The 15,026-nt window shown below is 41.2% G+C and overlaps 2 protein-coding genes and 1 long non-coding RNA gene across 11 annotated transcripts in view; 1 reads left to right on the top strand and 2 right to left on the bottom strand.

The window, feature by feature from the left end:
• The window catches only part of CR1 (complement C3b/C4b receptor 1 (Knops blood group)), a 178,290-nt gene that overhangs the window by 14,379 nt on the left and 148,885 nt on the right, over positions 1–15,026 (bottom strand). The gene's annotated exons all lie outside the window — the stretch shown is intronic.
• LOC128930229 (uncharacterized) overlaps positions 1–15,026 on the top strand; it is a 97,121-nt gene that overhangs the window by 30,508 nt on the left and 51,587 nt on the right. For 6 of the 9 annotated variants that reach the window (XR_013529892.1, XR_013529890.1, XR_013529888.1 and 3 more), the window contains exons 1-2: positions 1,872–6,518; positions 8,401–8,484. This is a non-coding gene — a long non-coding RNA (uncharacterized LOC128930229). The other 3 variants (XR_013529887.1, XR_013529886.1, XR_013529889.1) reach the window with 3 other exon arrangements.
• LOC144580408 (complement component receptor 1-like protein) lies at positions 1,117–9,529 on the bottom strand. The gene is given in 4 exon segments (XM_078357039.1): positions 1,117–1,646; positions 1,649–1,699; positions 3,302–3,387; positions 9,114–9,529. Coding segments are annotated over 4 exon segments (837 nt in total). The 5' UTR covers positions 9,455–9,529; the 3' UTR covers positions 1,117–1,287.

Here is a 15,026-nt window from a genome sequence, read left to right as displayed (position 1 = left end):
TTCCTGCTGTTTCTTCACTTCATCCTGTCTAAGCCAGATCCTGTTTTGGTCAGCAGGATTGTGAACACAACAGAAGCCCTGCCCATCTCCGACCTCAATACATCCAACTTTGTGTGTCTTTATCTGTTCGTCTTCCCAGCTCAGTGGTCGCACAAGGCTAACACGGGTTGGTAGAATTGTAAGCTTCTTCTCTGTCCCTATGTATCAGCCATTACACCTCCCACTCCACTGCTAAACCAGCTATTGTGACACCAGTAGACAAGATGAGCTACCAAAAACAAAAGCCCTTAAAAAAGCCAGCCCTTTGTCGAGAGAGGACATATTATTTGGAGAGTGTCTGACTCAACGTCTGCCTTTATTTACAGTCCTGTTCTCCATGCTTAGGGCATCAGAACCCATATAACATCAACCTAATCTGCACCTCATTCAAGATGAATTTAAAAATCGTTACTTAACTGCCTTTGAGCAAGTTACTTTCACTCTTAGATTCCTGGGGATAAAATGTAGGAGGTGGATGGCTTGAGCCCAGGAGTTTGAGGCTGCAGCGAGCCATGACTGTATCACTGTATCATTGATCAGCCTGGGCAACAGAGATGGACCTTAACCCTAATATATAGGTTTTTAATAAAATAAAACACAAAATAAAATGTAGGAGGCAGACCATTATAGACAAACTCTAAAGTCTTTGTCTCTATTCTGATGCCATGGTTTCTGTCATAAGGCAGTCGCTTTCGGTCACCAATGGATGCTGATAGAAGTATGGCAAGAGCCACAGCATTCAGACTCTGGGGTCGGAGACCCTTGCCTTTTAAAATCCTAGGTGTCTCAGCTCGAGCATGTGACTTGGCCAGTTTACCTAACCTCTGAAAGACCAAGCTGACTACACTATTAAATTGATATTACAATAGCACAATTTCAAAGTGTTGTTTCAAAGTGTTGTTTTTCACTTATTAAAATGAGAAAACGTATATAAAGTGCGAGTGCACAGCTGACCATGAAGTCCATGTAATTTTTCAATATGTTTGAGAGATATTGTAGTTGATACTTTGCCCTGAGAATGCATTAATAGGTGAGTCCAGAATAACTTTTTTCTTGGCTTATTAAGGTCTTGCTTTTCACAGTGAAGACACATATGCATGTGTGCATGCACATCCCAATTCTTAATTTCATGCTTCTTTTTCCTAAATTTGGTCTCCCACCCTGCTCACCACACATCCCTCCCTCTGAACAAATACTAATCTCCTGATCCAGCAGCAACTCATGTCATTTGCAGGGCCCTTCTAGGTATCAGACAGACTCACCCCTGGAGCAGCTTGGTAACTCTGGCTCCCATTTGTTCAGGGGCTGGCATTGCACACGGGGGGATCCTTTCATGACAAAGCCAGGCTGACACCTGAACTCCGCAACTTCATTTAAGGAAAATAAGCTTCTGTTGTGAGATACCATTTTTCCATTTTCAACATTTGGAGGCGTGCATTTGTTAGGTATGACACACTGAGGGGCCGGGCCACTCCAGATGCCCTCTTGATCCTCATTGCTGGTGCAGTATATGGAGCGCTCACCCACGAGCTCAAACACCTTTTTTCCTTCACTTCCAGGATTGCAGCGGTAGGTCACCACTGATCCATAGTGAAAATCCTCCCTGTGGTGCTAATGAAATCTCCATTGGCGATGGTGGGGGGTAGCCCACAAGTTATTCCTGGGAAAAAAAAGACAGCAAGTTAACCAAAACAAAACCTTGGGACAGCGTCTTGCTCTGTCATGCAGGCTGGAGTGTTGTGGCATGATCATGGCTCACTGCAGCCTTCGCTTCCCAGGTCAAGCAACCCTCCCACCTCAACCTCTCAAGTAGCTGGGATTACAGGTATGCACCACTATTTCTGATTTATTTTTGTATTTTTAGTAGAGATGAGTGTTGGTCATGCTGTTCTTGAACTCCTGACCTCAAGTGATCTGACTGCCTCGGCCTCCCAATGTACTGGGATTACAGGCATGAGCCACTCACTGTGCCTGGCTAATAGTCCATGTTTATATTTCCCCTGCTAAATGAAAATTTAACTATGTTATGTCACCATTATTAATTTAGTTCTCTCTATATATAGAGGGCATTTTCCTTTATTCTACTGGTTATTAATATAAAACTTATAGCATAGCTGTTTTTTTTTTTGCAATGGGGTCTTGCTGTGTTGCCCAGGCTGGAGTGAAGTGGCAGGATCATGGCTACTTGCCTCTCTAACTCAAGCAATCTTCCCACCTCTCAGCCTCCCAAGTAGTTAGGACTATAAGCATGTGCCATCATGCCTATTTAATTTTGTATTTTTTGTAGAGACAGGGTTTCACTAAGTTATACAGGCTGATCTCGAACTCCTGGGCTCAAGTGATCTGCTCACCAAGGTTTCCCAAAATGCTGGCATTACAGGTGTAAGTCACCACACTTAGCCCAGTATAGCATCTTTATTAAATAATAAAAGCCAAAAGCTCGGACAGAACTAGTAAAGGTAAAGCAAAAATATACAGTATTACAAATAATAAACACAATACTTGCAGATTCAGAAGTAATAAAAAGAACTGAATATTGATCTACAGCCAAACCACCCTGAATGCGCCCATCTCATCTGATCTTAGAAGAACTGAACGCTGCATCCTACTCTACAGTAGAACAGTGCCCAGCCAGTATATTGGCCTTCCACAAAGTTCGTGCCCACTTTTCCTCCCATCAGTGGTGTTCTAAATTGCTGATTTCCTCACACCATCACCAAACCCAGGATTATACCCATTTTATATTCTTTGTTAGCTTGCAATTGCTCACTCCTCTTTGCTCCCCAAAATGAAGAAAGCTCATCTTCCAAACAACTGACAGGGAAGATGGCATGCACCTGTTTAGACAAAGAATAAAAAGAAAGGGCTGCATTGCTTGAGTATCTGCTGTGGTACTAAGAGCCTGCAGAGGTTTGGGGTTTCTTTCACCAAGTTTGTATTTGTTGACTTCACTAAAGAAAATGCTCTTCAAACTGGGAGGTGTTCAGCCAACAGAAGAGGAAATTGGAAGCTATTTAAATGAGTTCAAGACTAGTTTAAAATAAATTACACCTCAAGATAAGGAAAAAAAAGCATTTCTAGGTGAAGGTGGAAGTTTGGAATTCTGTGAGTCATTTTTAGGATATGACTGGGATATGACTGCATTTTTCAAATATCAGAAGGATCCCATTTCCAAGAGGGATGAGATTCATTCTTTGTAATTCTAGGAGGACAACTCTAGGATTCATTGGTGAGGTAAGTGGGGAAAGAGGTTTCAACTCACGTTGACAAATTGGTGGCTTTGTGCTCCAATGGGCAGCATTGCCTGAGAGGATACATTCAGCAGATGACCAACCAATGAGGCGGTACCTAAAGGCAAACAATGGAGAAGAATTGTGCTGTGCAAACCTCAGCAGCTTCCTCACAGCGTGCGTATGTGGCAACCCAGAAGGATTACAATGCAGGTGAAGTCTACGGCCCAGCCTAAACTTCCAGTGTGTTCCCAGCTGCTTTCATTTGTCTTTCCTATTCTCTCACTATTGTAAGGGATATTTCTGCTCTAACTTCTCCTGGCCCACTTTGCTTCTTAATATCTTGGCTTCATTGTGGACTGTACCTGGCGCCAAAATAACACAATTATTTTGTAGATCTGTTTGACAGTGTTTTTCTTAAGTTCTGTCTTTTCTCAGATCATTTCTGCCATTTTTTGTTTGCATTTTCCCTTAATGTGCGTGTGTGTATAATACTGTGACATTTTATTTGAGACATGGCTTTTATAAATACAAGATTTTTTGCTTTTGATCCTGTTTAGGAGACCTTGTTTTTTGACAAGAAGATTAAACCAAATGTATCGAAATAAATTATATATTTGATTTGCTTTTTGTTTGCTTGCTTGTTTGTTTGAATAGAGTCTTGCTCTGTTGCCCAGGCTGGACTGCAATGGCACGATCTTGACTCACTGCAATCTCCGCCTCCCCTGTTCAAGTGATTTCCCTGACTCATCCTTCTCAGTAGGTGGAATTACAGGCACCTGCCACCACACCCAGCTAATTTTTGTATTTTTAGTAGAGATGGGGTTTCACCATGTTGGCCAGGCTGGTCTTGAATTCCTGACCCCAAAGTGTTGGGATTACAGGCGTGAGCCACTGTGCCTGCCTGTTTCTCTTTTTCATCTTTTCCTCCTACATTCAGGAAAATTTGGTTAACTCTTCTTTTTGCTTTAATTTTCTGCAATATTCAGTGTGTTTGCTATATATATATATATATATATATACACACACATACATGACACATGTATGAAATGAAATATATAAACAGACTGAATACATATATTCATCCCTGTACAAACTTCCTGGCTAGTTTCACAGAAGTATTTGTACAACTGAATCTTGCTAAATATGAAAAGGAGAGTGTTTTGAAAGTTTCCCTGTTTTTTTGGCCATAAATCTGTTCTGTAGGAAGAAATTTCTCCTGATTTTTCAACTTCGTCTCTTTTACATGTATTCCTGTTTCTTGTCATAAGCTCAGTAATTTTCTGCTTTATACCATAGAGAGGTTCACACTTATTCAGCAATGCAAGATGAGGAGGGTACAGTCAGGAAATTTATCAATTGTATTTTTTAAAATGCTCAAAAAAAAAAAAAAAACCAGAAAAGAAGAAATTGGATTTATTCTAAATTTACCTTGTCAGATTCTAGATACTGTGGTCTGTGAGACCGAGTCTGGAGTCTGGTAAATGTGCTGGACATCACAAGCTTCCTTTCAGTGTTTGTTGGGGTGGCAGAAACGTAGCCCCGACTCACTACCTGGCTTAGCTGTTCCCGTGAAAAGTGAAATTGAGGCAGCACCTCCACTGTGTGCTGAGCAAGGGTGAGCACCAACAGCTGGACTGTGCACTGTGAGCACTTGACGCTTGATATTTTCAAAGGGTTGAATTCTGTTATAGGTTGAATCATGTCTCCTCCAAATATACTGAAGCCTTGACCCCCATTCCCTGTGGATGTGATCTTACTTGGAAATACAATCTGCAGATGCAATCAAGTTAAGAGGAGGCCGTTAAGGTAGGCCCTAATCCAATATGACTGACGTTCTTATAAAAAGAGAGAACTCAGGACACACACATGCACAGAGGAGAACCGCATGTGAAGACACAGACCCAGAGGGAAGACGGCCATGTGAGGACAGAGACAGAAATTTGAGTTCTGTTGCAACATATCAAGGAAGCTCTGGGGCTCCAGAAGCTGGAAGATGCAATGAAGCATCCTCCCGTACAGGATTCAGAGGGAGTATGTCCCTGCTAACTCCTTGATTTTGGACTTCCAGCCTCCAGAACAGAGCTCCAAAAACTTTTATATTAAGCCGGCCATTTCGTGTTATAGACGTACCTCAAAGGTATTGCAGGTTCAGTCCAGACCACCACAATAAAACAAATAGCACAGCAAATGAGTCATATGAACTTTTTGATTTCTCAGTGAGTCTAAAAGTTGTGTTTATACTATACTGTAGTCTATTAAGTGTGAAATAGCAGTATGTCTTTAAAAAGTCATACTTTTTTTTTTTTTTGAGACAGAGTCTTGCTCTGTCACCAGGCACCAGGCTGGAGTGCAGTGGCACAATCTCGGCTCAAAATCTCGGCAGTCTCCACCTCCTGGGTTCAAGCAATTCTCCTGCCTCAGCCTCCAGAGTAGCTGGGACTACAGGCGTGCGCCACCATGTCCAGCTAATTTTTGGTTTTTTTAGTAGAGACGGGGCTTCACCATGTTGGCCAGGATGGTCTTGATCTCTTGACATTGTGATCCACCCACCTTGGCCTCCCAAAGTGCTTGGATTACAGGTGTGAGCCACCATGCCCGGCCAAAAAAGTAAACCACTTTCCAAAATGGTTTACTGATAAAAAATGCTAAAGATTATCTGACCTTCAATATCATAATCTTTTTGCTGGTGGAGCGTCTTGCCTCAAGGCTGATGGCTGCTGACTGATCAGGGTGGTGGTTGCTGAAGACTGGGGTGGCTGTGGTAATTTCTTAAGCTAAGACAATAAAATTTGCCAGATTGACTCTTCCTTTCGCAAAAGATTTTCCTGTAGTGTGCAATGCTGTTTGATAACATTTTACCCTCTGAACTGCTTTCACAATTGGAGTCAATCCTCCCAGATACTGCTGCGGCTTTATCAACTGAGTTTATGTAATATTCTAACTTGTTTGTGGTCATTTTGACAATGCCTATGTCATCTTCACCAGGAAGAGACTCCATTGCAAAAAAACTACTTTCTCTCCTCATCTGTTCAAGTTTGATCATGAGATTGTAGCTATTCAGTCACATCTTCAGGCTCCACGTCTAATTGTGGTTCTCTTGCTATTTCCACCACGTCTGCAGTTATTTTCTCCACTGAACTCTTGAGCCTCACAAAGTTATCCATGAGGATTGGAATCAACTGCTACCAAACTCCTGTTAATGTTGATATTTTAACCTCTTCCCACGAATCATGAATGCTCTTAATGGTATGTAGAATGATTAATTCTTCCCTGCAGTTTTCAACTTACATTGTTCAGATTCATCAGAGGAATTGCTGTCTGTGGCAACTCCAGCCTTACAAAGTGTATTTCTTAAATACTGAATCTTGAAAGTCAAAATTACTACTTCAGCCATGGACTGCAGAATAGCTGCTGTCATCAGGCAGGAAAACTACATTCATCTCCTTGTCTATCTCCATCAGAGGCCTTGGCTGATGAGGTGCAATGTCAATGAGCAACAATATTTTGAAAGGAATCTGTTTTTCTGAGCACTAGAGCTCAACTGTGGGCTTAAAATACTCAGTAAGCCACGCTGCAAACATACCTCTGCCATCAGGCTTTGTTGTTCATTTATAGAGTACAGGCAAGGTGCATTTAGCATGATTCGTAAGGGCTCTAGGATTTTTAGAATGGTCAGTGAGCATCGGCTTCAACTCAAAGTCACCAACAGCATTAGCTCCTAAAAAGTCAGCCTATCCTTTAAAGCCTTGAAGCCAGACATTGACTTGTCCACTCTAGCTGTGAAAGTCCAATTGATAGCTGTTTTGTCTACATGGAAAATCTGCTATTTAGTGTAACACCTTCATCGATGATCTTAGTTAGATCTTCTGGACAACTTCCTGCAGCTTCCACATCAGCGCTTGTTGCTTTACCTTGCACCCTTATGTTATGGAGATGGCTTCTTTCTTTAAACCTCAGGAGCCAACCTCTGCTAGATTTTACCTTTTTTTTTTTTTCTGAGATGGGAGTCTCACTCTGTGGTCCAGCCTGGAGTGCAGTGGCACGATCTGGGCTCACTGCAACCTCTGCCTTCCGGGTTTAAGCTATTCTCATATCTCAGATTCCCAAAGAGCTGGAACTACAGGCACCTGGAACCACTCTTGCTAAGTTTTGTATTTTTAGCAGAAACAAGGTTTCACCATATTGGTCAGGCTGGTATTGAACTCCTGAACTCAGGTGATCCACCTGACTTAGCCTCCCAAAGTGCTGGGATTACAGGCATGAGACACTGTGCCCAGCTGCTTTCAGCTTTTTTTCTGCAGCTTCCTGACCTCTGTCAGTCTTTACAGAATTGAAGAGAGTCAGGGGCTTGTTCAGGATTAGGCTTTGGCTTAAGGAAATGTGTCTGGTTTGATCTTGTATCCAGACCACTAAAACTTCTTCTGTGTCAGCAATAAGGCTGTTTCACCTTCTTATCACTCATGCGTTCCCTGGAATAGCATTTTAAATTTCCTGAAGTACTTTTGCTTTGCCTTTACAACTCACTAGCTGTTTGGTACACGAGGCCTGGCTTTTGGCCTATCTTGGCTTTCAGGGTATCTTCCTCACTAAGCTTCATCATCTCTAGCTTTTGATTTGAAATAAGAGATGTATGACTCCTCCCTTCATGTGAACACTTAAAGGCCATTGTGGGGCTAGTATTTTAGTATTATTGTGTCTCAGGTATTAGGAAGTCCTGAAGAGAGGGAGAGAGAAGGGGAGTGTCTAGTTCATGGAGCAGTCAAAGCATGCACATAATTTTCTGTCTTATATGGGTGCAGTTCGCAGTGACCCGAAACAGTGACAATAGTCACATCAAAGATCCCTGATCACGGATCACTGTCACAGGCGTGATAATCATGAGAAAGTTTGGGATATTGTGAGAATAATCAAAACGCTTCACAGAGACACAAAGTGAACACATGCTGTCGGAAAAATGATGCCGACAGACGTGTTTGTCACAGGGTTGGCGCAGCACTGTTTACAATAGCAAAGACCTGGAATCAACCAAAATGCCCATTGATAATAGACTGGATTGGAAAAATGTGGCACATATACACCATGGAATATTATGCAGCAATCAGAAATGATGAGTTTGTGTCGTTTGTAGGGACATGGATGAATCTGGAGAACGTCATCCTCAGCAAACTGACACAAGAACAGAAAATGAAACACCGCATATTCTCACTCATAGGTGGGTGATGAAAAATGAGAACACATGGAAACAGAAAGGGGAGTACTAAACACTGGGGTCTATTGGGGGGAAAAGGGGCGGGCCAGTGGGAGGGGGAGGTGGGGAGGGATGGCCTGGGGAGAAATGCCAAATGTGGGTGAAGGGGACAAGGAAAGAAAAGCACACTGCCATGTGTGTTCCTACGCAACTGTCTTACATGCTCTGCTCATGTACCCCAAAACCTAAAATCCAATAAAAAATTTAAAAAAAAAAAGCAGCATAACATCTGCGAAGCGCAATAAAACTAGGAAGGCCTGTACTTGGTGATGGCAGCCCTAGGAAGCAATCATGCTGTTACCAGTAAGATTTGTTCTCTCACACAGATGCTACATGGCCTTCTCTTTCTTCCAGCAATGGGCTGGGCTAGGGTTGTTTGTGTGCTTTGACTATTACACTCTTTCCTGATTTATTTTCCTTCCCATCCAGTGAATGCCATACTCTTTATATGTGCATTTCAATCAGGCATTAACACCTGTGTTCAAGCCTCTTAAGAGCAGGTGGCAATAGCCTAGTTTCCTTCCTGAGATGTGGCTAGAAGGTGTATGGCTGTGTCAGAACTCTTGAACCAAGAGATGTTGCTGCCAACTCACCCTGTAATACAAGAATAGTTGATTCTGGATCCAACCTGGATGTTTGTCATCACATGCACCACGCCATTCATTGGATCTGAAGGAGTTTTACATGATTTACCTACGGGAAAGAAAGTATTTTGGAGCCAGGTAATCTGAACTCTCATCAGTACATAAGGTATCAACCTGCATGTACCTTCCTGAAGAAAACATCCAGTTCTCATGGTTCCACAGATTTTCCCACCTTGAGAAAACTCATCAGAGCACCTCAGGATCAGCCAACTACTAAGCCCCACTTTCAAAAAGACCTTCCCTCCAGATCTATCTAGATCTAGGTTTAGATCTGTGTAGAGACCTTGCATCCCCTATCAAAATGTAAAAGTCGTTTGTGGCATTATGTACCACCAATATATTTCAATGTTTTCAGAGGATTTCTTCCCAACTAGTTATTTAAACAAAATTTGCCTTCCTACGCAATTTTTCCTCTGATTTAGAGTCATTTATTATTTACTTTCCCTAAGGAATGAAGATTTTCTCTACAAATATTCCTTGAAACATTCTCATGAAGTGAGCATTTCAAGCAATAATCAAGGATAATCTACAAGAATAACTCTTACATCCACCGATCTGAACACTTTTGAAAAGAGGTTTCTTATATTCCACATTTGAAAAAAAATTCAGGAAGAAGCTTTGGCAGACATGGGAAAGATCCTATTTAATTTTTCACATTTTTAGAATGTCGTGCCCAGGTTCCACCTTTGCTGTTTGGTTTCCTTGTACTTCAAGCCATCAAAACTCCAATGAGAGGTGGAGAAGCATGGGCGGGGAACTTAAGACAGTTCCTGGCGGAAGGAGCCAACAATTTTTCTAGGTCAGATTTCTAAACCAGCCATTTCAATAAGGAGATTCACAGGCTTCTGTTTTTAATTCCTATGATTCTAATGAAGAACTTTCCCACCATTCACTACTTCCTTCCCTTTTTTCACCAGCCCTTTTAGCGGCGAAGGTCATCAGGATCTTATGTGCTGACCTACCTTAGAACGATTTATCATTGGTTTGGCATTCCACTGTGGCAAATGCACAAATAAATACCACCCTGTAACTATGGAAATACGGAAGGCCTGGGTTAGATATTCTGAACCCATTTCGGATATGGAGAAATGAGCACTAACCCAGACTTCTACGGTGTGGAGCAGGGCTGCTCCAAACCCCATTCCCTTGAAGGTCACTTGTGCATCGGATGGTGCTCTCCCCAACAAGGTCGAAGGTCTTCCCGCTGACTGGGTCAGGGTCGCATGTGTAATTTACTGCTTTTCCAAAGGGAAAGACTTCCAGAGGTTTTCCTGTGTGTCTCCCATTAGGTATATCTGGAGGACTTGGACAAAAGATTTCTGGAAAAAAGGCAAAAGCTCTAAGTTTCATTCAGGAGTTTCACCAGAGGTATTCTGCAGTTATAAGGTGCCATGATTGTTTTTATTTAAAATATGCTAAGGAGATGGAAGTAGACATTAGGACTTCGAAGAGTTGGATTAAATGAGATGTCAATGAAAGTGTATTGTAAAGTACAAGAGATTTGTCTATCCTGAATCTTCCAGATAGTAGCAGTTCCTGGACAATAGAAACTTTACAACTTTAATGAAGTATCAAAACATTTGAAGAAGAAAAACAACTGCTTTGATGGGTAACTCATTCACTTAGTCAACATATATTAACTGAGCACTTATCCTGTGTCAGCCACTCATCAAGATCCTGGGGACATGGTGATGATGAAGGAACCTACGTTCTTGTGAAATATTTCTCAAATGAATGTATGTGTGCTAATTACCTTAAATAGGCAAAAAACTTCACTGATTACTTATTGATATTGATCATAAATCTCAGTGATAACAATAGCATTGCACAGTGAATTGAAATGTAGTCAGACCATTACAAAAAACTCCAGATGGATTCAGATTGCTTTCCTTTTTAAGCTGGCTAGGTCTGTTGATGACTTGCTTTCTCTTTACTTTCTGGGTCAGGTTTCCAGTTGTTACTCCTTTCTAGCATCTGCTGATTTGTTTATAGCAGTCTCTTCCTCATTTCTAGTTGGTGTTTTTCATTAGAATTGGAATTTGGAAGAAGCTACTTCAACTAGCAAGGGTTGTGAAAAATAAGAGAAAGCTGGAGTAGTCCAATCAATACCTGAGATTTTATGCACGACAGCAGAACAGGCATTTGTCATGTTGCTTCGAGGAGCATTGGATTTGTTAGACAGCCAAGAATCACTCTATAAATTATGTTCTTATATAATTTTACTCTAAAATGCACTGTAAGATGTCAAAGTAGATTTCTAACAACATAAACAGTTCAGTAAAAGTTCACTTTAAAGAAACACGTTTTCCAATCTTTAGAATCAAGAAATGAAGCAAAGTCCTCTCTTCTACTGGGGAAATTATAAATGGGTAGACTAGGAGAAATCAGAAGTCTACACATTTAGACTGCTAAATGTGATTACTGAACACATGAGTCTCATTTTTAAAAAAACTGAATTATTATTTATGAATCAGCATAAATTATTTAGGTGCATGTTTGAGAATCTAAGGAGTCTCAAACTGCTCACCCTGTCTAATGTTACTTCCCACTTTTCCTTCATTCCTCATTATTTTGATCTATTATCTCTGTAGCATTTAATTAATTATTTTTTTCTTGTCCTTCTCCCCACCTGAGTAAAAACAACATGGGGACAGGAATTTCACTCATCTTGTTTATTGCTGTAAGTCCAGTGGCTAGATGAAAATGAGGCACAAAGTATGTGATCAATAAATAATTGATTAGATAAAGGCATGTTTAATATTTGTGTGTTAGCAAATAGATACAAAAATTGTAGACTGACTGCACCTTGATGGGAGAACAAAATGAAAAAGAAGGAAGGAAAGAGAGGTAGGGAGGGAGGGGAAAGGGAGAGAAGAAGAGAAGAAAGAACTACAGGAAAGAAAGAAGAGAAAAAATGAAGGAGAGAAAGAAAGCAAATTGTTAACGCTGCGCATTATCTAACCTCTCCTGACCTAGAAGCACACTACCACAGGATTTATCACAATAGAACACGGGATACTAAGGGACAGAGACAGATCAGATTGTTCCAAAACAAGTGATGTACACATTAATTCACAACAAAACATTATTAAAATAGGCAATTTTCAAATCAATAATTCAGACTAGAAAACTGAAGAACCACATTAGGGGAGGCCATGGGTCAAATACTGAAGAGAGAAAGGGAAGAGATTGGCCTGAAATGTTACTCCTGTTACTCACGTTCACACACTGGAACACTGCTATTCCAAAGGCTTTCCATTCCCGCCAAGACACAATAACTAGCAGAGCTGCCTTTTAATTGAAATCTAAAGAAGAAAATAGTGAATAGTGAGCCAAGAGGCCAGTTAATTTGCAATCTAAGGCCCTGCCCCAAATCTCAGGATTTTGAGGATCTGAGACCAGGAGGCAGCAAAGTTACAGAAGCTACATTATTCTGGAAAATCACAGCATCCAGAAGGGAGCAATACAGAATGGCAACATGCAGTAGCTTGGTCACATGATAGTACTGCTTGAATTGAAGAAGGTGGTCATGACATAGCCGCCATCCCCTTGACCCTGGACCCAGGCTTGGAGTTTCACTGACTACTCTATGATAACCCGATAAATCACTCATTGTCATTATTAGAAACCCAGTCCTTAATGCAACGCCTTCCTAACTCTGAAACAGCAGGTAAAACAGCTTCTAGTTTGGACTGGAAAAGTGGGAAATAGCTGGTGAGAGAACAGAAATTGTCCTTTCATCTCCACATCTGTGGTGGCTTGAAGAAGGCTTACAATGGCAGTTTGGGCTCCTGAAGAGTAAGCATGAATATTCTAGGGGTAAAAAGAAAGAAGAGATGACATGACTTTTGTATGCAATCATCGAAAATTCTCAATGTCCTGATGCCCTCCTAAATCTTACTGGCCGCTGGCATTTGGAGGCTGCCAAGATCCTATGGAACATTTTGGGATCAGGTGCTTCGTTGCCCATGCTGGTCAGCCACCATGTAGAGATGTGCACCCTGTGAAGACCACTAGATGGACATAAATGAGTTAATGACCTTGCCAGAAATATTAACAGCAGCCATCAGGCCCCCACCTCAGAGACCATGACTAGCTGGATGATATATGACTGAATTTTTTAAAAATGCATATTCAGTCCTATTACAAATTTCACCATTGATGGTTTAAACAATTTACTGGAATGATTCTTAAATGATTCTAGCTATTTAGAATAAGTGTTTTGTTACTTGCATTTTTTTCTGAAACTCTCTAAATTACTCATATCCCTTTTGGCTTGGAAAATAGGATTTTTTAACTTAATGTGCTACCTATATGTTCATAACAAGTAGTTACACTTGTCCTTGAGCTTTACAGTTAATATATGGCCCATTTTCCTCTTCATATCTCATGTTGTCTGTTCTGTATGTTTCTTTCTTCCTATATATACTCTCAAAAGTTCATGTCTTTGAGTGTGTGTGTGTGTGTGTGTGTGTCTTTTTGTTAAGCTACACCAATCTCCCCTTTTTGGACAAATTCCTAGCCCAATTTCAATGTCCAGCAGGTCAGGCAACCTCATACTCACCCTTCATCACAAACAAAGTCCACTTTTGCTCCAAGCTGGAGATTAGGTGGAAATAGCACATGGCCATTAGGAAGTTGGCCCAGGAAGTCATCACAGGATCTCACTGGAGGAAAAGAAAACAAACAGAAATAACTGACATGTAAAGAATAAAGACGCAAGCTAAAAATACCAAGCCAGGTAAGAGTCTAGGCACCTGCAATCTGGGGACTGCAGGGCTCCAGTCTCCCTGGGGTGTGCAGCGCAGAGAAGCAGCCCCTCTGAGGTCATAGCCGGGCTCACAGCTGTGGAACACTTCCTGGCCAGGCCAAAAGTTGTTCTTGTCCCTTTGGGTACGCTCACCATGCAGGATATCTGGAGGCGGCTGACATACTGGGGGAGAGAGAAACAAAGTACTGCTAATTGTGTCAAAATAACTTTTTCTGTTCACTGGTAAACTGGCCAAGGGAATAGTAATTATACATCTATATATAATTAAAAGGTACAATAAAAGCCTTATCATATTGATAAACTAAATACACAGAGTGAGGAAAATGTCATGCCATCAGTCATAGAACTGACACTTGCAGAACTGTGACTAAAACGGAGGTATCCCCAAGTCATTGTTTTTCATCTGAAGTATGCACCTAAGATTTCACAATGGACAGTTCCTTCTAGAACGCTTCCAATTACTGTTTGCCCAGTACAAAATTGGGAGGAAGGATGGATGTTTATATCTTCACACTCCCTTTCTAGAAGGACATCAACAATTTAGTCTTGCATTTTAGGCAATAGGGCAGTGCCCATGCACATGTCTCATCTAATAGGTCCCTCCATCCGCTATCACACTGGTGCAACAAACAAGGTCCATACACCTATTCTCAACTCCTTTCATGTCTCTCTTAGCGGCCACCTGACATAGGGTGGTAGAGAACGATGGGTCTCCTCTCTTCATGCTATGTAGCAAGATGCTGCCTACTCATTCATTTCACTGCAGTGAGAAGGTGGGCAACTGTTGAACAAAATCTGAAAGACCTACTGTCAGCGTAATGCAAGTGTATATTTCACACAATATATTATAATGACATCTCTGGTTGTCTCTTAAGCTAGTTCATCTGAACTCAGGAAGTCAGACACATTTGGATCTCAACTAAATTATATAAAACTGTTATAAAATGGAAAAAATAATTTCAGTTTGCCTTTGAGCAGATCAGTTCCCTTTTCTGGACTTCAGCTTTCTCAAGCATCGAATAGGGAATTGGACTAGAAAAATGACTTCTTTAAGGAGTTCGTAAATACTCTGATGCTGTAATGTCAGTTTT

This window comes from Callithrix jacchus, chromosome 19 (assembly GCF_049354715.1).
Source record: "Callithrix jacchus isolate 240 chromosome 19, calJac240_pri, whole genome shotgun sequence".
In the NCBI taxonomy this organism is placed as follows: Eukaryota; Metazoa; Chordata; class Mammalia; order Primates; family Cebidae; genus Callithrix; species Callithrix jacchus.
Note: the sequence above shows the minus strand (reverse complement) of the source record. Positions and strands in the feature narration are given on the sequence as shown.